General features: G+C 30.8%; 2 protein-coding genes across 2 annotated transcripts in view; one reads left to right on the plus strand and one right to left on the minus strand.

The window, feature by feature from the left end:
- LOC142230726 (uncharacterized) overlaps window positions 1-25,185 on the minus strand; it is a 260,167-nt gene that overhangs the window by 33,292 nt on the left and 201,690 nt on the right. The window lies entirely within an intron of this gene.
- The window catches only part of LOC142230725 (uncharacterized), a 36,233-nt gene continuing 30,258 nt past the window's right edge, over window positions 19,211-25,185 (plus strand). Inside the window, exon 1 of the mRNA XM_075301354.1 lies at window positions 19,211-23,515. Within this exon, the coding sequence (XP_075157469.1) occupies window positions 19,222-23,515 (4,294 nt within the window). The 5' untranslated portion in view covers window positions 19,211-19,221. The remainder of the gene's footprint in view (window positions 23,516-25,185) is intronic.

Here is a 25,185-nt window from a genome sequence, read left to right on the forward strand (position 1 = left end):
TTCTACAGAAAATTTTGTCACAATTTTATTTCTATAGAAAATTTCGTCAAAATTTTGTCATAATTTTATTTCTATAGAAAATTTTGTCAAAATTTTTTTTGTATAGAAAATTTTGTCAAAATTTTATTTCTATAGAAAATTTTGTCAAAATTTTATTTCTATAGAAAATTTTGTCAAAATTTTATTTCTATAGAAAATTTTGTCAAAATTTTATTTTCATAGATAATTTTGTCAACATTTTATTTCTATAGAAAATTTTGTCAACATTTTATTTGTATAGAAAATTTTGTCAAAATTTTATTTGTATAGAAAATTTCGTCAAAAATTTAGTTCTGAGAAAATTTTGCCAAAATTTTAGTCCTGAGAAAATGTTGTCAAAAGTTTAGTCCTGAGAAAATTTTGTCAAGATTGTATTTCAAATTATATTTCTATAGAGAATTTTGTCAAAATTTTATTTCTAAAGGAAATTTTGTCAAAATATTATTTCAATAGAAAATTTTGTCAACAATTTTATTTCTATAGAAAGTTTTGTCAAAATTTTATTTCTGTCATAATTTTATTTCTATAGAAAATTTTGTCAAAATTTTATTTCAATAGAAAATTTTGTCAACAATTTTATTTCCATAGAAAATTTTGTCAAAATTTTATTTCTATAGAAAATTTTGTCAAAATATTATTTCTATAGAAAATTTTGTCAAAATTTTATTTCTATAGAAAATTTTGTCAAAATTTTATTTCTATAGAAAATTTTGTCAACATTTTATTTCTATAGAAAATTTTGTAAAAATTTTATTTCTATAGAAAACTTTGTCAAAATTTTATTTCTATAGAAAACTTTGTCAAAATTTTATTTCTATAGAAAATTTTGTCAAAATTTGATTTCTATAGAAAATTTTGTCAAAATTTTATTTCCATATAAAAATTGGTCAAAATTTTATTTCCATATAAAAATTGGTCAAAATTTTATTTCAATAGAAAATTTTGTCAAAATTTTATTTCTATAGAAAATTTTGTCAAAATTTTATTTCTATAGAAAATTTTGTCCAAATTTTATTTCTATAGAGAATTTTGTCAAAATTTTATTTCTAAAGGAAATTTTGTAAACATTTTATTTGTATAGAAAATGTTGTCAAAATTTTATTTCTATAGAAAATTTTGTCAAAATTTTATTTCTATAGAAAATTTTGTCAAAATTTTATTTCTATAGAAAATTTCATCAAAATTTTATTTCTATAGAAAATTTTGTCAAAATTTTATTTCTATAGAAAATTTTGTCAAAATTTTATTTACATAGAAAATTTTGTCAAAAATTTAGTTCTGAGAAAATTTTGTCCAAATTTTATTTCTATAGAGAATTTTGTCAAAATTTTATTTCTAAAGGAAATTTTGTAAAAATTTTATTTCAATAGAAAATGTTGTCAACAATTTTATTTCTATAGAAAGTTTTGTCAAAATTTTATTTCTATAGAAAATTTTGTCAAAATTTTATTTCTATTGAAAGCTTTGTCAAAATTTTATTTCTATAGAAAATTATGTCAAAATTTTATTTCTATGGAAAATTTAGTCAAAATTTTATTTTTATAGAAAATTTTGTTAAAATTTTATTTCTATAGAAAATTTTGTCAAAATTTTATTTCTATAGAAAAATTTGTCAACATTTTATTTCTATAGAAAATTTTGTTAAAATTTTATTTCTATAGAAAATTTTGTCAAAATTTTATTTCTATAGAAAATTTTGCCTAAATTTTTTTTCTATAGAAAATTTTGTCAAAATTTTATTTCTATAGAAAATTTTGTCAAAAATTTAGTTCTGAGAAAATTTTGTCCAAATTTTATTTCTATAGAGAATTTTGTCAAAATTTTATTTCTAAAGGAAATTTTGTAAAAATTTTATTTCAATAGAAAATGTTGTCAACAATTTTATTTCTATAGAAAGTTTTGTCAAAATTTTATTTCTATAGAAAATTTTATTTCTACAGAAAATTTTGTCAAAATTTTATTTCTATAGAAAACTTTGTCAAAATTTTATTTCTATAGAAAATTATGTCAAAATTTTATTTCTATGGAAAATCTTGTCAAAATTTTATTTCTATAGAAAATTTTGTTAAAATTTTATTTCTATAGAAAATTTTGTCAAAATTTTATTTCTATAGAAAATTTTGTCAAAATATAATTTCTATAGAAAATTTTGTCAAAATTTTATTTCTATACACTGAAAAAACAGTGAGACAGTAGAGAATTTTGTCAAAATTTTATTTCTAAAGGAAATTTTGTAAAAATTTTATTTCTATAGAAAATTTTATTTCTACAGAAAATTTTGTCAAAATTTTATTTCTATAGAAAGCTTTGTCAAAATTTTATTTCTATAGAAAATTATGTCAAAATTTTATTTCTATGGAAAATGTTGTCAAAATTTTATTTCTATGGAAAATTTTGTCAAAATTTTATTTCTATAGAAAATTTTGTCAAAATTTTATTTCTATTTTATTTCTAAAGGCCGGTATGCACCTCTAGCGAAAAATTTCATTCCCATAAGAAATGCATTGCTATTTATGCTAACGAAATTTTCGGTAGCGTTCAATTTCGTAAGGTGGTACGCACCTCTAATGAAAATAACAGGGTTGTCAAAAGGATATTTTGGCAGCAAACATTTAAATTATTGCAATAATTGTGTGCGTAAAAGTTTTAAAAGGTCTGTATCTGTATCAACAATTTATTTGAAAAATATTTGGAACATATATTAACAATTTTTAAAAGCGGTTAGCTGGTTTAAAATTTGTGTACACAGCCCTGTTTTTTTGTTGTAGACTTAAATAAATTTTTGCCACCGAAAATTTCGCTAGAGGTGCATACCGGCCTTAAAGAAATTTTTTTCAACAATTTCATTTCAACAGAAAATTTTGTCAAAATTTTATTTATATAGAAAGTTTTGTCAAAATTTTATTTCTATAGAAAATTTTGTCAAATTTTCATTTCTATAGGAAATTTTGTAAAAATTTTATTTCTATAGAAAATTTTGTCAAACTTTTATTTCTATAGAAAATTTTGTCAACATTTTATTTCTATAGAAAATTTTCAAAATTGTATTTCTATATAGAACATTTTGTAAAAAAAAATCTACATAGAAAATTTCTATATTCATTCATAAATACAAGGAACTCCGAACTCACATTTTCATGTCTCCAGCATTTGGAAGACGATTACCAGTCTCTTGGTGTTGTGCTTCGAAATCTTGATCTTATTGCAGCTTGCTAGATTATTATTACTGATTTTCTACAGCAGAGCCTTTTGCTTTATTTTTGTTTAAAAAAATAGTCAAACATGTATTGGGGATTTTTGTGAGGAATTTAAATTTAAATTGGGGATTTTTGGGGACGAAAACGTCATAATTTGGGGACAAGAGACAGAAAAATACTGGCAACTCTGCTTGTGTGCTTGGGAAATGAACTGCATCATCTTGAGGCCAAAGAAAAATGTACACACTTGCTGGAAGATATGCAGATAAATCCGTTTAATTCGTATGGACAAAATGCCATGTGCACTCAAGTAAACAACGAAAACAAACAAAGGCAAGTGCAATGGATTCTGTACGGGGAAAAATAAGATTTTCCAATAGCTGTGCATTTAACAATAGAGGTAGCAAAAACAAAACCTCATAGGACGTGGAGAAAGACGGGTGGCCTCTTTTGGTCTCTTATATTTTATGGGGTATGTCATGGTCAACACTTGACCAGGCGGCTTAGGCCACAATCGTATTTGTGGACGTTGTAATCAAGAAAATAAAATAGCAAGTATCGTTGTTGTGGCTGGATCATTCATAGGTAACGAAAGCAACTACTAAAGTCCAAAATGAAAATAGCATAACAACATGTAAATTGGGTTAAGTTCATGTTAGAGTTTTGTGTTTTCTTATAATAAAAAAATGTTTTTCTTAGACAAAAAAAAATAACCCCTTGTTTATTTTCGTTTTTTTTTTTTTTTGTGGAATTGAAGTTTATTGACGGCCATAAAGACAAGGCAAACAAATTAAAGTGCATTTCATTGTCAGACTTCTGAAATTGAACAACCGAAAAGGAGGCGAACAACGCCGCCTTCCATAGCAATTGAAAGTTGCAATTTAACATTTAAATTGAGCCACTAAGGACAATTCATTTTTCTATAAAATGGAAAGTTTTTTATGATCAACTTTTTTTAGGAGATAGTTGAGAAAATTTATGAAAAATTTTAATGAAATGCTATTTATTTGTGAATTCATTTTATAATAAACTTCAGAGACATTGCATTTTATTGGCTAAAAGCCATCATGATGAATCACAATACCTACAGTGCTGTAACTAGTTCTATGAAGGAGCAGTGAAAGTTATACAACTTGATAGGTAGTTGATTGGGAACTGGTGAATTTGCTCATATTTATGTGATCGAAAATTTATGAGAATTTCGTTATTTAGTTGATCGGGAATTGGTTGTTTTGCAGAACTTTAGGACGGATGGTTTCAGTAGTGGAACCAGAACTCCAAAGATCTCAATGGAGATCCACTCAGTGGAGTGGAGGCCAGAAGGTCTCAGCTATGGAACTGTAGGCTTGAAAGTCTCAGAGGTGGATATATAGACCGGAATGAGACCCATTGGTATGTATGAATAAAGGTCTAAAGATGTCAGTGGACCAAAAGGTCTCACTGGTATACAGGAAAAATGTCACCAAAATATTTTCAATTAAAAAGTTGATTGGTACCATTATTTTTTAATAAAATTTAAAAAATAAAGTCAGCTATTGATGATTGAAAATTGTTTACGTGTTTAGTTAATATATTATACAAAATTAATATCTTAATTAAATTACGAATATTTCCAAGGAATATTTTTAACTTCCAACTAATTCTGTGGTAACCACAGAATTACTATCATTTTTGGGATTGAAACAATTTCGTGATTGAAAAAAATCCGTGTATGCAGGATGGTTGTAGTGATGGTAGGTGTATGGAAAGTGTCAGTGATCGACCTGTAAGCACGGTTAACAAGTGGATTGAATTCTGCCAAAATTGGTAGAGTTATTACTGTTTGGTAGATTGAAAGAATTCTTGATGTTTTGGTAGATTTTGAAAAATATACCTCTCCAACTAAAAGGTAACTCACAAATTTTCTGTTGAAATAATTATTTCTATAGAAATAAAATTTGGACAATATTTTCTATAGAAATAGAATTTTGATAAAATTTTCTATAGAAATAAATAAATGAAAAAATTTTCTATTTAAATTAAATTTTTAAAAAAAATTCAGAAAATTCAGTTCTATAGACATAAAATTTTGACTAAATTTTCTATAGAAAAAGTTTGACTAAATTTTCCGTAGAAATAAAACTTTGAAAAAAATTCTATAGAAATAAAATTTTTGACAAAATTTGCTATAGAAATAAAATTTTGACTGAATTTTCTATAGAAATAAAATTTTGACTAAATTTTCTACAGAAAAAGTTTGACTAAATTTTCTGTACAATTTTGCCAAAATTTTCTATAGAAATAAAATTTAGCAAAATTTTTTATAGAAATAAAATTTTAACAAAAATTCTATAGAAACGAAGTTTTGACAAAATTTTCTATAGAAATAAAATTTTGACTAAATTTTCTATAGAAATAAAATTTTGACTGGAATTTCTATAGAAATAAAATGTTGACTAAGTTTTCTATAGAAATAAAAGTGTGGCTAAATTTTCTATAGAAATAAAATGTTAACTAAATTTTCTATAGAAATAAAATGTTGGCTGAATTTTCTATAGAAATAAAATTTTAACTAAATTTTCTATAGAAATAAAAGTTTGAATAAATTTTGTGTAGAAATAAAATTTTGAGAAAAATTTTCTATAGAAACAAAGTTTTGACAAAATTTTCTATAGAAATAAAATTTTGACAAAATTTTCTATAGAAATAAAATTTTGACAAAATTTTCTATAGAAATAAAATTTTGACAAAATTTTCTATAGAAATAAAATTTTGACAAATTTTTCTATAGAAATAAAATTTTGACAAAATTTTCTATAGAAATAAAATTTTGACAAAATTTTCTATAGAAATAAAATTTTGACAAAATTTTCTATAGAAATAAAATTTTGACAAAATTTTCTATAGAAATAAAATTTTGACAAAATTTTCTATAGAAATAAAATTTTGACAAAATTTCCTATATAAATAAAATTTGTACAAAATTTTCTATAGAAATACAATTTTGACAAAATTTTCTATAGAAATACAATTTTGACAAAATTTTCTATAGAAATAAAATTTTGACAAAATTTTCTCTAGAACTAAATTTTTGACAAAATTTTCTCTAGAACTAAATATTTGACTAAATTTTCTATAGAAATAAAATTTGACAAAATTTTCTATAGAAATAAAATGTTGACAAAATTTTCTCTAGAACTAAATTTTTGAAAAAATGTTCTCTAGAACTAAATATTTGACTAAATTTACTATAGAAATAAAATTTTGACAAAATTTTCTATAGAAATAAATTTTTGACTAAATTTTCTATAGAAGTAAAATTTTGACAAAATTTTCTATAGAAATAAAATTTTGACAAAATTTCCTATATAAATAAAATGTTGACAAAATTTTCTATAGAAGTAAAATTTTGACAAAATTTTCTACAGAAATAAAATTTTGACAAAATTTTCTCTAGAACTAAATTTTTGACAAAATTTTCTCTAGAACTAAATACTTGACAAAATTTTCTATAGAAATAAATTTTTGACTAAATTTTCTATAGAAATTATATTTTGACTGAAATTTCTATAGAAATAAAATGTTGACAAAATTTTCTATAGAAATAAAAGTGTGACTAAATTTTTTATAGAAATAAAATTTTGACAATATTTTCTATAGAAATAAAATTTTGACAAAATTTTCTCTAGAACTAAATTTTTGACAAAATTTTCTCTAGAACTAAATATTTGACTAAATTTTCTATAGAAATAAAATTTTGACAAAATTTTCTATAGAAATAAAATGTTGACAAAATTTTCTCTAGAACTAAATTTTTGACAAAATTTTCTCTAGAACTAAATATTTGACTAAATTTACTATAGAAATAAAATTTTGACAAAATTTTCTATAGAAATAAATTTTTGACTAAATTTTCTATAGAAATTAAATTTTGACTGAAATTTCTATAGAAATAAAATGTTGACAAAATTTTCTATAGAAATAAAAGTAAAATTTTCTATAGTAATAAAATTTTGACAAAATTTTCTATAGAAATAAAATTTTGACAAAATTTTCTATAGAAATAAAATTTTGATAAAATGTTCTATAGAAATAAAATTTTGACAAAATTTTCTATAGAAATAAAATTTTGGCAAAATTTTCTATAGAAATAAAATTTAAAAAAAATTTTCTATAGATAATAAAAATAAATAAAATTTAGGCAAAATTTTCTATAGATATAAATTTTTGAAAAAATTTTCTATAGAAATAAAATTTTGACAAAATTTATCATAGAAATAAAATTTTGACAAAATTTTCTCTAGAACTAAATATTTAACTAAATTTTCTATAGAAATAAAATTGTGACAAAATTTTCTATAGAAATAAAATTTTGACACAATTTTCTATAGAAATAAAATTGTGACAACATTTTATAGAAATAAAATTTTGACACAATTTTCGATAGAAATAAAATTGTGACATAATTTTCTATAGAAATTAAATTTTGACAAAATTTTCGATGGAAATAAAATTTTGACAAATTTTTCTATAGAAATAAAATTTTGACAACATTTCCTATAGAAATAATATTTTGCCGAATTTCCTATAGAAATAAAATTTTGACAACATTTTCTATAGAATGAAATTTTGACACAATTTTCTATAGAAATAAAATTTTGACAAAATCTTCTCTAGAACAAGATTTTTGACAAAATTTCCTATAGAAATAAAATTTTGACAACATTTTCAATAGAAATAAAATGTTGACAAAATTTTCTATAGAATGAAATGTTGACGAAATTTTCTATAGAAATAAAATTGTGACAAAATTTTCGGTAGAAATAAAATTGTTGACAAAATTTTTTATTGAAATAAAATTTTGATAAAATTTTCTCAGAACTAAATTTTTGACAACATTTTCTCAGAACTAACGTTTTGACAAAATTTTCTCGGAACTAAAATTTTGACAAAATTTTCTATAGAAATAAAATTTTGACACAATTTTCTTTAGAAATAAAATTTTGACAAAATTTTCTATAGAAATAAAATGTTGACACAATTTGCTATAGAAATAAAATTTTTACAAAATTTTCTATAGAAATAAAATTTTGACAAAATTTTCTATAGAAATAAAAAATACAATTTTGACAAAATGTTCTATAGAAATAAAATTTTCTAAAGAAATAAACATTTTGGCAAAATTTTCTATATATATAAAATGATGACAACATTTTCTATTTGTGTTGTTCACAGCTGTTAAAAGATACATCTCACCCAAAAATAGAAATAAATCCTGAACATTTTCGTGCAATTATTTTTTAAATTGCCATTTTTAATTAATTTTAATTTAAACAATTCCATTTTAATTTCATTTAAATTACACTTAAAGGCTCCGTATTGCAAATAATTGTGTGTGAAATCGAGTTTCATCCCATTGTTAAACATCTTAAGATTTCTAAATCGACTTTCTTCTTAAACAATTGCATGTTGTGGCTTTAGCGCATAATTAAATAATCTGAAAATTATTATCAATAATGAATGAATTGAAATCAATAGAAGAAAAAACGTGTAAGAGTAACAGAAACGCCACACTCTATAACCAAATGGGTAATCAATTATTGTGTTTGGTTTTAATGGCACACTCACTTCCTCGATTAAGCCATAATTGTCAGTTTGGCTCTATAATCTAAGAGCCAAGTTAAAGCAAAAAAACAGCGAAGCATATTTTTTTTTTGTACCTCAAGAAGAAAAAAACAACACGACACAACTATTTGATCACACATAGATGTTGGACGAGTTACACATTCACAGCCTAGGCGTCAATAGTTTGTAAACAAAAGAAAGTCATGAAATAAGTATGAAAATGTAAATTACTTTTATATATAGATATGGAGGTTTTTTGCTGTTGATATTTGCATAAACTAGATTAAACATACAGGTTACAGTGTATGCAATTAGTTGAAGATGGCATACACTAACCTGGAAACGGAAATAGTGAAGATGTTATGTAGGTAAGGGAGAGGGTATGAGTATAACACAATCAGACTCAGAGATGCTACGTATGTTGCTTGTGATTAAACTGTTAATGAGTTGTGCAAATATATATGTATATCCTAACATTGATGGCGCGGGAATCGAGAGAAATTGCGACGAAATGGACCGAAAATCATTTTGCTCCACGTTGCAGTTGTGAGGGAAGAGTTCTTACAAGTTTGTACTATGTTCTACTATGTGTCGCTTGTCTGTGGAATTTACACTGGCTGACCAACAGACAAGTCGGAAATTGTCTTGAGGACCATGTCACTACCACGGAGCATATTGAGAAGGTAACTTAAAATAACTGTCAAATGTGACCCCGAGAATCAAGGAATAGTTTGTTGTCGGAATTATTAAGCCATCGACTGTTACATTCAACTGCTTGAGAAATAACTGGACAGAGCAACAAGGTGAATATCCCAGACATATCCCAGATGCCATCAACAAGAGACCGGAATGTCATGATTGTACTGTCGCCCGCATAAGACATAATCCTGATGATGATAAGATTGAACATTGCCTACTTTTTCATCTCGCCTTTGGATATTCTATGTTTCATTGAATTTTATTTCGCCTTTTAACTCTAAGTATCACATTGAACCGGACATATAACTCGCTGGTGGCCACGTGCTTGGTAAGTCCTTTAAGAGGGTAGCACGGATAATCATAAATTTCATGTTGAAATTGCGCGCCGACGTATAATTAAATACCCAACGGATGTAGTTTGCAAGTCCTCCAAGTGGCATGACTGTCCATATCAAATATCTTAGATGGGTTAGGTTAGATTAGGTTAGGTGGCAGCCGGATGTATCAGGCTTACTTAGACTATTCAGTCCATTGTGATTCCACATTGGTGATCACTGAGTGCTGACCGATTCCATGTTAAGCTCAATGACAAGGGACCTACTTTTTATAGCCGAGTCCGAACAGCGTTCCACATTGCAGTGAAACCACTTAGAGAAGCTTTGAAACACTCAGAAATGTCACCACCATTACTGAGGTAGGATAATCCACCGCTGAAAAACTTTTTGGTGTTCGGTCGAAGCAGGAATCGAACCCACGACCTTGTGTATGCAAAGCGGGCATCCTAACCATTGCACCACGGTGGCTAAGTAACATTGATTCAGGGGCTTTCGACATGTGCAAATACGACGGGCTCTTCTAATCCATTTCTGGATGCTCAATAAACTGTCAGTTGAACATGTTTTCGGATCATTCATCGCCCGTCACCAAATGTGACGGGAATATTATATATCTGTGTCTAAGTTACATTGCTTCAGGGTCTTTGGACATGCGCCCCTCCGTCATCTGATAACAGGATCAATAGGATCTAGTATGACTAAGCTCATCAGTCTCCTTGCTTCTACTGAATTTAACTGGGTAACTGGGTTCCGGAACTCGACAGCATAACCATTAAAGCGGAGTGTTCTCTTAAATATGTATTTGCAATTGTTTTTATTTTTTGACTGATGAACGTTTTGAGTTCACATCTTATGAAATCGGAGAGAATTATAGGGATGTGGTCTGAATCCAGTGACATGATTGCTAGACATGGTTGATAGACTACATCATTTATCAGATCAATGATTTTTTGGATCCAGATATGGTGCGGAAATGGATCAAAAGCTATGCATTTTACATGCCATCTTTCATCATCGAAGTCATATTTTGTAAGCATCCACTGTATTGATTGCTTTGGTTCTTCATTTGTGAATTGTTCAAAAACTGGAACGGCATACTTTTCGAATATTTTTGGAAAATTTCCCGTTTATTATTGTTTTTATTTACACATTCACATTACATTTTCTATCCGCTAAAATTAATACAATTTAAGTGTATTGCAAAAAAGGTCTTAAAATAATTATTTTTATATATTTCCCCAACAAATTTCCTGTGAAGAGACAATAAGACCTATCTCTATAGGAGTATTTTTTAGATGTACATTAAACTAATGACAAGGGAAGAACGTCCAAGGTTTTTGCGGAGTAAATGCGATGACCTACTGCAATCACCAGCAGTTCTTCTGAGGGCTTCATAATTCAAAATCCAAATTAAAATGAAAACATCGACAACCTTTTCTACATGAAAACATAATAACGACTAGATAAACTATTCGAAATGTTGGGGCAAAATGTAAAAAAAAAAATTAAAATAAAGTGATGATCTACATATTATTACAATATTTATTCCCGCAAGCCTGACTATAAATATGTTTCAGTGTTGGCCACTACACATTTCCATAGTCTTTAGTGATATCTGGCCGGGTAAGATGATTTAATTTGGGTCTTTTATGTTAATTCCTTATGAAATTTACATACAAGAATTATTCTTCCCAAATTGAACCATTTTTTCACCACCACTGTGCATTATCTTTTCGTATAATATCAGGCTAACATAAAAATAGTAAAGTGATGACACTAAGTACCCCAAAGATTTATTCAACGAAATCAATACCAATAAACTACATTATTAGTATAACTTCTGACCAATACATTTTCAGAACAATTAGTGGCTTTTATATATTGAGTGATAAAATTTTCGACAATGTATCCTAAATAAATTTCTTAAAATTTTTAAAGAAAAGCTTCATTGTTTAAAAATATTGGAAAAAAAATTTCAATCGTTAATTCATTTCATAAAATAATCTTCGATCAACTTTCATACTACCCCTCATAAAATAGTTAATATAGAAATAGGTTAAACGTTAATAAACCGCAAAACTGAACAACAAGAAGACTACAAAACTCAAACGAATTGATGTTCGAAAAGAAATATGCGACCTAAAGCGAACCGAACCAAACCAAATGAAATGAAATGAAACGAAACCAAATAATAAATGATGCTAAAATGATAATTGTATTTACTTGGAGCAAGAAACCCAACTCACAGTTAATGTTAAAGTCAAACAGATGCTTAAATGGAAAACTAGACATGGGAGGATGTTATCTTAAAATAACACACATTTGTAGCGCCAATAAGCAATAGTGGGAAAAACTGAAATTTTAAGAGAAATTTAAGATGAAAGAGTTTCTATGTGGAGAATGGAAAGCGAAGAGAAAACTTTGATGCTCGAATATATCTCTGAACATGGGTTTTGTTTTTTGCAACAGGTGAAATAGTAAATAATATCTTTTCAAATTAACATCAAACTTAACTAAGCAAATGCGCATAGCATGCGGGTATGCAAGTACTGTACAGTGGTTTCCAAAAAAAAAAAAAAACAAGTAAGGAAAGTCTAAAGTCGGGCGGGGCCGACTATATTATACCCTGCACCACTTTGTAGATCAAAATTTTCGATACCATATCACATCCGTCAAATGTGTTGGGGGCTATATATAAAGGTTTGTCCCAAATACATACATTTAAATATCACTCGTTCTGGACAGAATTTTATAGACTTCTACAAAATATATAGACTCAAAATTTAAGTCGGCTAATGCATTAGGGTGGAACACAATGTTAGTAAAAAACAAGTGAGGAAAGTCTAAAGTCGGGCGGGGCCGACTATATTATACCCTGCACCACTTTGTAGATCTAAATTTTCGATACCATATCACATCCGTCAAATGTGTTGGGGGCTATATATAAAGGTTTGTCCCAAATACTTACATTTAAATATCACTCGATCTTGGCAGAATTTGATAGACTTCTAAAAAATCTATAGACTCAAAATTTAAGTCGGCTAATTCACTAGGATGGAACACAATGTTAGTAAAAAAAGATGAGAAACATTTAAATCTGAAGCAATTTTAAGGAAACTTCGCAAAAGTTTATTTATGATTTATCGCTCGATATATATGTATTAGAATTTTAGGAAAATTAGAGTCATTTTTACAACTTTTCGACTAAGCAGTAGCGATTTAACAAGGAAAATGTTGGTATTTTGATAATTTTTGTCGAAATCAGAAAAACATATATATGGGAGCTATATCTAAATCTGAACCGATTTCAATCAAATTTGGCAAACATGACTATATTACTAATTGTACTCCTAGTGCAAAATTTCAGCCAAATTGGGCCAAAACTCTGGCTTCTGGGGCCATATAAGTCCATATCGGGCGAAAAATATATATGGAAGCTATATCTAAATCTGAACCGATTTCAATCAAATTTGGCACACATGACTATACTACCAATTGTACTCCTTGTGCAAAATTTCAAGCTAATCGGGATAAAACTCTGGCTTCTGGGTCCATATAAGTGCATATCGGGCGAAAGATATATATGGGAGCTATTTCTAAATCTGAATCGATTCCAACCAAATTTGGCACGCATAGCTACAATGCTAAATCTACTCCCAGTGCAAAATTTCAACCAAATTCGGCCAAAAATCTGGCTTCTGGGGGCCACATAAGTCCATATCGAGCGAAAGATATATATGGGAGCTATATCTAAATCTGAACCGATTTCAATCAAATTTTGCACACTTGACTATACGACTAAGTGTTATGTTTGTACAAAGTTTCAAGCAAATCGGTGTAAAACTCTGGCTGCTGGATCCATATTAGTGCATATCGGGCGAAAGATATATATGGGAGCTGTATCTAAATCTAAACCGATTTCTTCCAAAATCAATAGGGTTCTATTCTGACCCAAATAAGGAACATGTGCCAAATTTGAAGGCGATTGGACTTAAATTGCGACCTAGACTTTGATCACAAAAATATGTTCACAGACAGACGGACGGACATGGTTATATCGACTCAGGGACCCACCCTGAGCATTATTGCCAAAGACCCATGTGTCTATCTCGTGTTACAAACATATGCACTAACTTATAATACCCTGTTCCACAGTGTGGCACAGGGTATAATAACTTATAATACCCTGTTCCACAGTGTAGCGCAGGGTATAAAAAAAAAACAAGAAGATATCGTCATATATTCATAAATAAATTTATTGTGACTGCAAGCAAGTAATTTTTATGCAAGAGTATTGTATTAAAATTCATAAATGTAATTTCTTCAATAAATATATTATTCGTATACGACGGAAGGTAAGGTTAGGTTAGATTATATGGCAGCCCGATGTATCAGGATCACACACAAAAAAATTCCGATTCAATCATTGAATTAATTGATCCAATTAATTTTTTAATTGAAATGTCTTCAATCACAGAAATGATAGTATCAATTAAAAAATTACATGAAAGTCAATTAAAAGATTAATTGATTCAATTAATAAATTAATTGATACTATTAATTTTTGTAATTGATTTTTGTTTCAATTAAAAAATTTGTTGAATCAATTAAATTTTTAATTGAATATTTTTTAAGACTCAATTAAGACTTTAATTGGAAAAATTTTTGTGAAATTTTTTTCTGTGCACTTAGACTATTCAGTCCATTGTGATACCACATTGGTGAACTTCTCTCTTATCACTGAGTGCTGCCCGATTCCATGTTAAGCTCAATGACAAAGGACCTCCTTTTTATAGTCGAGTCCGAACGCCGTTCCATATTGCAGTGAAACCACTTAGAGAAGCTTGAAACCCTCAGAAATGTCAGCAGCATTACTGAGGTGGGTTAATCCACCGGTGAAAAATTTTTTGGTGAACAACAATTAACTCAATATCGTTGAAATTGATTCAATTTTTTGCGATGAAGCTCCGTCAAGGATCAGTGTTTATCTATGGTATGGTGTACGGGCATAAAAAGAAGTCATTCGGCGCTAAGTCAAGCCTGTCGGATGATGACCCATTACATCGATTTGTTGAGTGCTCTCAAATGCAGTTGTTGTATGAGAGCTCGCATTGTCGGGGTGAAGAGTAAGAGCAGTTGGTTTTCTTGAGTTTTTGGAAGACAACTTACAAAACAATGGATTTGGCATCTTGCCATTACGGTAAAAAGGCCATGGAGTGGTACGCCGCCAACAACGTGCAGGTGGTTCCCAAGGACAAGAACCCTCCCAACACGCCAGAGCTCCGCCCAATTGAGAAATACTGGGCTATTGTCAAGCGGAATCTAAAGAAGACCAAAAAACTGCTAAGGACGGGCAGCAGTTCAAGGCAAACTGGCTTTCTGCGGCGAAGAAGGTGGCTGTACAAAATCTGATGACAGGTGTCAAGCGTGAGGACCGGCAATTCGGATTTGGAAAAGCGAAAGCCTAACTGTATATTTTTCCTGAATTTTATATTAATTGAACTTGAAAAAGAAATTTAATTTGATTTTTTAAATAAACGATTTCACCGATTTACACGCGTTTTCCCTTGACCAAATTTTGACCGTATCACCATTTATAGACTGATCTCTAGAATTTACTTCTTGGGCTTATAGAAACCGTAGTTTTTATCAAAACTACCTGAAATTGGAAATCTAGAGGTATTCTATGACCATAAAGAGGTGTGCCAAAAATGGTGAGTATCGGTCCATGTTTTGGTATATCCCCCATATAGACCGATCTTCCGATTTTACTTCTTGGGCTTATAGAAACCGCAGATTTTATCCAATTTGCCTGGAATTGGAAATCTAGAGGTATTTTATGACCATAAAGAGGTGTGGCAAAAATGTTCAGTATCGGTCCATGTTTTGGTATAGCCCCCATATAGACCGATCCCCCGAATTTACTTCTTGGCTTCTAGAATCAGTAGGTTTTATCCAATTAGCCTGAAATTGGAAATCTAGAAGTATTTTAGAACCATAAAGAGGTGTGCCAAAAATGGTGAGTATCGGTCCATGTTTTCCCATATAGACTGATCTCCTGATTTTACTTCTTCGGCTTATATAACCGTAGTTTTTATCCAATATGCCCTAAATTGAAAATCGAGAGGTATTTTAGGACAATAAAAAGGTGTGCCGAAAATGGTGAGTATCGGTTTTGATATAGCCCCCATATAGACCGAAGTCCTAGTTTTACACTGAAAAAAAACAGTGAACCCACCAGGAAAGAAAATTTTAGTTAGGTTTAGAAAAAATATATTAATTTTTGAAAATTTTAACTAAACTGTATTGGAAACGCAGATGTCACTCCGATTTCGAAAAACTAAGTAAGTAATTTTCGATAAATTCAAGAAAATTTATTGGACATAATTAATTGTTTTCGCTCGTTAAAGAAAATTTCGAAGTTTGAAAGAAAAAATTGGAGTTAAAAATTGCAAGAATATCTTTAGTACCATACGAAGTTCATGACGGGCTCATTACTGGTAAAATTTACAAATTTTAAGAAATTCTGAACTATTTTGTGGGAGACCCGAATTTAGTTAATCTTTATGCTTCATTTGTGTAAAATTTTTTCCTCTGTTTTAGTTATTTTAACTAACATACGCAAAAATTTTTTAAAGTCATGGAAACTTTATTAAAATGTAATAACTCCATGAACTAAAATAGAATTAAATCAGCTTTAGTGAAATATAGGGTTCACTTTTTTTTTGAGTGTACTTCTTTGGCTTATAGAAACCGTAGTTTTTATCCAATTTGCATAAAATTTTAAATCTATAGTTATTTTTGGACCGTAAAGAGGAGCGCCTAAAATTGGAAATCTAGAGGTATTGCAGGACCACAAATACATGTACCGAAAATGGTGAGTATCGGTCAATGTTTTAGTATAGCCCCATATAGACCGATCTCCCGATTTGACTCCTAGAAACCGTAGTAGTGTAAATATACTGGAATTTTAGACCCATAAAAACGTGTATCGGATTTAGTTTTTATCGGTCCATTTGGTAAGGCCTACACATAGACCGATTTCACTTCTTGGGGGTATAGAAGGCGCACTCACCATGAAAATTGCTTGAAACTGAATATAAAATGTCCACATTACTGCTCGTAATCATTTAAGTAATGGGGGTGAAGATCTACAGATTCTAGATTTCAAATCAAGGCGTTATTTCATCATTTCTTGCACACTCACAAGAGATGTTAATGACTCCTCTAAAACTCAATCAAAAATGGTTCTTATAAATTCGGAATCTGATATTGTTTTCATAGGTAAAATTTTTAAATTTATCTTCGAGAAGTGTACTAGTTGAACTGCTTTGTTTGGGAGAATATCTGTCATCAAATCCCCCCGACCATTTCAAAGGAAACTATAATATTTGATTCATGGCGGTGGGTATTTAAGATTCGGCCCGGCCGAACTTACTGCTGTATATACTTGTTTATAGACACGTTTTTGCTTGGTAGTCAAGTTACAATATTAGTTTTGAAGAATTTTTCAGAATTATTAAAGCAAAATAATCATTAATAAAACCAAATTTTCATACCCATTTTTCGAAGTCGAATCACTTAACTGTAAAGACTTCATTGAAAATTTTATATTTTGGATAAGGAAAACAACTTTACATTATATACATGATTTTTCTATGCCAAGCAAAATTCGCATGTTTATTTTAAGATCATTAAATTTTTGGTCTCACAATAAATTTTTTTTCAATGTTTATTTCTGTTATTTCGCAGGATATGGGCGTTATCGACCAATTTCGTAAATTGCATACATCGTATATAATAACGGAAAAAATTCGGGTACCTTTGTATGAGGACTATATTAAAATTTTGACCTATTTGACTCATTTTAAGCTCACAGGTTTTGGGGTCATAGAACGCGACCGTGATGAAAAAACTGAGTCCTCCCCCCATGAAGCCTTTTTACGCTTATGCTTTTTTTAAGCACATTATCGAAGACAATTTCAATGAAATTTCTTCGTTATTTCAAAGAAAATATTTTGTACTTTTTATGAAGAAATTTTAATTCAGAATGTTTCGTAAAATATTCATATATTCGTAAAAACTTCTTCACAGAAATCATGAAATTTGAAAAAAAGTTTCTTTAAAACTATGAACATTTTACGAAGAAAAGTAGAATATTTCGTCGACGTTTCATATATTCGTAAAATGTTCTTTGTAAAATTTATGAAAATGGATGAATACTCGTATTTTGTTGTTTTAATGAAGAATTCACGAAGAATAGTTAATAACGAATGTTTCGTAAGATTAACGAAAAGAATTCTTCCGGAAACCCACTATAAATTGAATGAAATCCATTACAAGGCTTGTTCATGAATTATGTCCGTCCGTCTGTCAGATGATAACCAGTCAGATGCTTTGATAATACTAACTGATTAAAAATTTCGCTCGGAATTTTAACTTTAAGTCCGTCAAAGACCTTTTTGAAGAAAGTAACTTCAGCAAAGTACTAATTAGTGGATTTTTCCAACATCTAGTAAGTCCTAAATCAATTTATTCCGACTTCCTTTAAAATGGATAACCATTTAAGTGCGGAAGAATCATCTACCACTGAATCATCTACCCACTGTGTGATGCCCAATTGGCGGAAGAGTGCCTTTTAAGAGCATCTTTTCCAGCCACAGAAGTGGAGTCTTTGAAGAAATCCCCACACGTTAGTAAAAGAAAAAAAATATATTAGTAATTGTTTATTTGCGGTAAGTACTGGGTACACAAGACGTTCCAGGCGACGGACAGACAAAAACACATGGATTTGTGTGAATAGATCGATGCATATCAGCAAATGATGGTTCCATAAGCAAATGCGCACGCGCACATACTAGCTCTTATTTACATACATAATAACTTACTCTTTTTTCTATGCCACCACTATCGCCCGAAGTGAACAACTACTGATCTACTCAGAGGCTTTAACTGCTGCTATCTGCTTGTAGATGAGGAGTCTTTGGATCGGTGTTATTGTTTTACGGCATTGTTGACGTTTCTGAATACGGCCAAAAGCAAATTGCTGCTGTTGTTGTTGTTGCTAGTGCGGCTGCTGCTGCTTCTGCTTGAGCTTTTGTTGTCCGGCGCTTTGAGCCATCGCGTAAAGCTGTTGCCATTGTGTATAGCCACACTAACGGACGAACGGGTGTGGATGGACAGACGGACGGACAGCAGATACATGAACACAACAACGGGGATTGAAATGAAACGAAATATGCCACAAAAAATAGTCAAAATGGATTTACTTTCCCAGCTGAAGTATAAAAGCACACAACCAGCAATGGGACTTGTCTCATTAGTGTATAGTAACAGATCTCGCAAAGATGTTAGCCAGAAGGAGATCTTTGCCGTCGCCGAAAAAAATCGCGCTATTTACGTGTCTCCTATGCGTATTGACAGCCCAAATCGATAGGGCAACGTCAATGTCATTGGATCGTTTGGCCATAGAACGTGGTAATGAATTGCAACAGCAACACGAGAAACAAGAACATGAAAACCCCATGGACTATAGTGAAATGGGCCAAGAGGCCAATCAAAGTGAATTAAATGGTGATTTGATGCCAAGTGATAGTGAGAGTGAAAATGAATTAACCATAGTTCCAGTCCAAGATGGACAAAGTGATGTATATCTAATGGTACCAGCTGCTAATGCTGGTCAAGAGCAACATCAACAAATGGAATCCGATATGATGGATATCTCTTCGAATTCACCTGAAGCTAATTCCGATATGGTAATGATGGAAAGTGAATATGCTCCAGTTACAGAAATTTTGGAATTACCTTCAGTTCTAATGGAAATGATGGAAAATTCTACCGATAATATGGATGACGGACAAAACAAAGTATCCACTTCTGGAGAGACTGTGTCACAAGAAGAGACAGAAGATGCGAAGGAACCTTCAATGGCCATGGAAGATGTTTCGGAATATACAACTGAAGCCATGGCTATTGCCGAAGCTGTAAAACAAATTGAAAAACAATTTGAGGAAGAGGAAGAAATGGCTCAAATGCAAGTCGATATGGAAAACAATAAGGATATGACCATGCCCGTAAATCATGAAGTGGAGGATAATCAATTCATGAATACCGAAGAACAATCAGAGAAACAAGAAATGATTGGTGTGGTCATGGAACAAGATTCTACCGAAGCTACTCCCTTGGAAAATGCCAGTGAAATGCTTGGTGAACAACAAACTGCTGAGCAAGCTACTTCCGAGGAATTGGAAATTCAACCTGTGGTCATAGAAATACCCGCAGAAACCCAAGAAATTATTTTGGAACCTATGCAAACTAGTATGGAGAATACGGAAAATATTAAGGTAGAGGAATCTCAAATGGATGATGAAACCGAAAGTGTAAGTGAAGAAAAGAAACCCATGGAACTAAACATCCAAATGCCACATGCTGATAAATCCCAAATTGTGGAGATAGTTCATCCCGCTGATGTTGCCATAAAGGTTGAAGAAATTCCAACTTCTGTGGCTTCCTTGGAAAAAACTGAAACAGATGTAGATGAAACTTCTGTTCCTGTTTCAGAGGAAATTTCGGTTATGCAAGTTGAAGATTCTCAAAATACTAATGAGGACACAAAGGAAGAATCTCATGAAGCTGATATGACTGTTGATACTTCGAATGTCGAGGAATCCATCATGAACGATGAACATAGTGAAACCATGGAAGCAGCAGCTATGGACAAAAATGACAAAACCCCTGAACCTATGGAAGTATCAGCCATGGACAAAAATGAAGAAACCCCTGCTATGATAGAATCAGCTTCATCTTCAGATCTAGAAGAAGAATTACAAACTGTGGAAGATACCACACCCGCAGTCATCCTTGATGAGGAGATTGCACAAGAAAACCTATCTTTGGCTGATAAAACCGAGGAAACTATGAATGATCAGGACCAAACTGAAGCTGTGGCTGAAGAAAGCCAAATTGTTGAAGAAGTTGTCAACGCTGAAGAGGCCAACGATAACATCCCTGCTGTTACAGAAAAAATTGAGGAATCTGAAGTTGTAGCTTCTGAAGAATCTCAGCAATCATTGGAATCCACACATGAAAATGCTTCAGAGATTGTCAATGAAACAGAAAGCGAAAACAACAAGGGTCAAATGATGTCTGAGGAATCAAAACCTGAACACGTTTCTGAAGAAGAAGTGAAGCCTTTGGAGGAATCGGAAATGATCGATAATGAATCAGTCACGGAAGTCATGGAAGACTATGTAGAATCAGTTACAGAGGCTCAAGTTGAACCAGAGGCGCATACAAATGAGGATATGATCGAAGCTAAACCTGATACAGATGATAGCCAAATCGTAATGGATGAATCTTTGGCCACTTCGGAAGAATCACACCAAGGGAATCCTGAAGCTATTCAATCAACGGAAGAAGAAAAGGTAGAGACGGTGGAAGAATCTCAAGTTATTGAGGATATGCAATCTACTGAGGATTCCTTAACTATTGAGGATATAAAACATGAGGAACCAGCCGCAACTTTGGAAGAATCTAAACCAATGGAAGAATCTCAATCCATGGAAACTGCTGAAGATGAAAATGACTCCAATGCCGCCGTTCACGTAGAAGAAGAAACTCAAGTTGTGCCAGAAACTCAAGCTGATGAAATTTCATCTGAAAACAAAGCCCCGGAAACTGTAGAAGTAGCCCAACCTGCAATGGAATCCCAATCTTTGGAATTGCAACACTCTGCCGAAGAATCCCAAGACCAAGAACCAGCTGATAATATGGTTGCTTCCAAACCTGATGAATCAATGGACGAAGTTAAACCTGTTGATCAAAATGAATCTTTGGATGAAATCAAACCATCCGAAGTTGTGGAGGAAGCCAAGCCCTCAGCTGAAACCGAGGTTATTGAAGAATCAAAGCCAGTTGATGAAGCTGAGGTTATGGAAGAATCAAAACCTGTTACTGAAGGTGAACCAATGGATTTAGCTGCACCTGCTGATGAAGCCCAATCCATGGAAGAATCAAAGCCTGCTAATGAAGTTGAACAAATGGATTTAGCCAAACCTGCTGATGAAGTTCAAACCATGGAAGAAGTCATACCAGCTAATGAAGCTGATTTAATCGAGGAAACTAAGCCTTCAGACCAAACACAATCTATGGAAGAATCAAATTCAGCTGATGACGCAGCCGATAACAAACCTGAGAAAGAAATGGTAGCTATGGATGAAATGCAACCTACTGATGATGCTGTGGTCATGGAAGAAGATAAACCTGTCGATGAAGCTGTGTCCTTAGATGAAGCTAAGCCTGCTCAAGATATGGAAGAGGTTAAGCCTGCTATGGAAGAAACGGCTATGGAAGGAGTTCAGCCTACGGAAGAAGTTAAACCTGCTGATGAAGTTTTGGAAATTGAAGAAGCTAAACCTGATGATGAAGCAGTAGCTATGGAAGAAGACAAACCTGCTGACGAAGCTGTAGTCATGGAAGAAGCTAAACCGGTTGATGAAACTGTAGCCATGGAAGAAGCTAAACCTGCTGATGAAGCTGTAGCTATGGAAGAACACAAGCCTGCTGATGAAGCTGTAGCCATTGAAGAAGCTAAACCTGTTGATGAAGCTGTAGTTATGGAAGAACACAAGCCTACTGATGAAGCTGTAGCCATGGAAGAAGCTAAACCTGCTGATGAAGCTGTAGTCATGGAAGAAGCTGAACCTATGGAAGAAGCTAAACCTGCTGATGACGTTTTAGCTATTGAAGATGCTAAGCCCGCTGATGAATCTGAATCATTGGAAGAAGCTAAACCCGCTGAAGAAGTTGCACCCTTAGCAGATGCTAAACCCGTTAATGAATCTGAATATATCAAACCTTCAGATGAAGCCACATCTTCGGAAGAAGTCAAACCTGCTGCTGAAGTTGAAACTATGGATGAAATTAAACCCGCTATGGAAGATTCAAAACCTGCTGAAGCTATGGAAGAAGTGAAGCCAATAGAGGATTCAAAGCCCTCGGAAGAAGTGATGGAAGAATCAAAGCCTACCGATGAAACCGAACAAACGGAAGAGAGCAAGCCCATCCAAGTCGAAGATGCTATCACTGAACAAAGTGTCCCCATGACCATGGCCGATGAAATCCAACCACAACTAACTATCATTGAAGAGAAACCTATGGAGATTATTGCCGAAACAATTAAGGAGGAACCTCAGCAATCCCCCATAACAATTTTGGCCGATGAAGAATCCCTACAGACCATTGAACAAACCGAACAACAACCACAAATGGAGGATGTCTTACCACAATTGACAGACATTAAAGATGATGTCATCTTAAATGATGACATTGACAATACGATTAACCAGGATGATCAATCACAAAACAAACCTCAAGAATCCTTGTTAACTACCATCATCCAGGTACCAGTACAAAGACCAGAGGATCCCGCAACAACTGTGAAACCCTTAAATGTCATGGATAGTGGTCTCAATTATGTCAATGCTTCATTTATGAATCAACAGAACGTGGAACAGCCATTGGAAAATACTGATGCACCATTCAACTCACACTTGAGACGTTATGACGGAGCTCAGGTTTGGCGTATTGTTGTTCAAAATGATCGTGAAAGAAAGTTGGCCGATGAACTGCAAACAAAATTCGGTAAGTCTTTTATTGAAAACCTTTCACCAGAGAAAAAAAAAATAATAGAATTTTAGGGTGTGGTCTTGGACAGAAATTAGTCAGAAGAGAAAACAGTGATAGTAAGGGGTATTATTGAAAGAAAACATGAAACAAAAACTTGCAATTAGCCACAGAAAATGCCGCTCTTTCTACTGTTATCAGTTTTTAGTTGGCAGAAAAAAATGTAGAAAAATTTGCAAAAACAAAACGAAGATAATAAATATTCTTTAAGAATTATTTATGGAATCATTCTCTTCCACTTTACATGAAAACATTCTTATCCAACAGTTAATGGAATAATTTCGAATTTTCAAGAAAATTTTAATAAGCTTTTAATTAAAAGTTTCAGTTATGGTCTATATAAGCAAGTTAAACTTTTTGTTTTTTTTTCTTCCCTTTCATTGCCTTGCCTCTACGATTATTTCCTACGGCCTTATCTTCATTCTATGTTCTAGGCAAGGATTATTATTCGCAAAAGTTAAAGAAAAGTTTTTTTTAATGAACCACTTGAATCCAATTAGCGAGTTTAAAATACACAATGATATATTTTCCATGAGAAATAATGGGGGTCATCTTAATTTTCATAGCAGAATTCGGATGTTAGTTAATGGATCACATTGGAGATTCATTACCAAACATTTTATTTCAATTTGAGTAATTTACGAAATCGGTTCTTCTTCTTCTCCATGTAATACGTAAAACTTTGTATATTGATTGTTCACTATCCAGAATTTTTTTTTTAAAGACCTGTCATAAACATATTGGGTAGCTGACACGAATGTTACCAATTTAAATGACAACTTTTTTATAGAAATATTTTTATTGATTCATTCACTTTTGCTCCATGTGACTACCTTTTGGTTTTACTATTTTGAGGCAATCAAAATACGAGTTCCAAGCACGGTTGCCACTGGTGCCAAAAATAATCTATCAAAATTCTAAGAAAATATCCACCAACTTTAAAAACTCTTATTTTGAATTTTTTGAGTAAGTTTTTGTGGTCAAAAAAGGTTTTTCTTAGAATGAAATGTTTTATTATTTTATTACATAGTATATTATTAACGATTTTACCTTCCACTAAGAAGGGAAAGTTAAATTATATTAGTGAATTTATAGAAAATTGTGTCAAAATTTTTTTCTGTAGGAAATTTTGTCAAAATTTTATTTCTATAGAAAATTTTGCCAAAATTTTATTTCTATAGGAAATTTTGTCAAAATTTTATTTCTATACAAAATTTTGCCAAAATTTTATTTCTATAGAAAATTTTGCCAAAATTTTATTTCTATAGAAAATTTTGCCAAAATTTTATTTCTATAGAAAATTTTGCCAAAATTTTATTTCTATAGAAAATTTTGCCAAAATTTTATTTCTATAGAAAAGTTTGTCAAAATTGTATTTCTGTATTAAATTTTTTAATTTTATACAAAAAGTTAAATTATATTAGTGAATTTTTAGAAATTCTTGTCAAAATTTTATAGAATAGAAATAGAAATAGAATATACAAATTTGAATTTATAGATTTTTTTTGTCAAAGTTTTTTTTTTTTCTATAGAAAATTTTGCCAAAATTTTATTTCTATAGAAAATTTTGCCAAAATTTTATTTCTATAGAAAATGTTGTCAAAATTTTATTTCCATAGTAAATTTTG

This window comes from Haematobia irritans, chromosome 3, assembly GCF_050003625.1.
Source record: "Haematobia irritans isolate KBUSLIRL chromosome 3, ASM5000362v1, whole genome shotgun sequence".
Taxonomy (NCBI): domain Eukaryota; kingdom Metazoa; phylum Arthropoda; class Insecta; order Diptera; family Muscidae; genus Haematobia; species Haematobia irritans.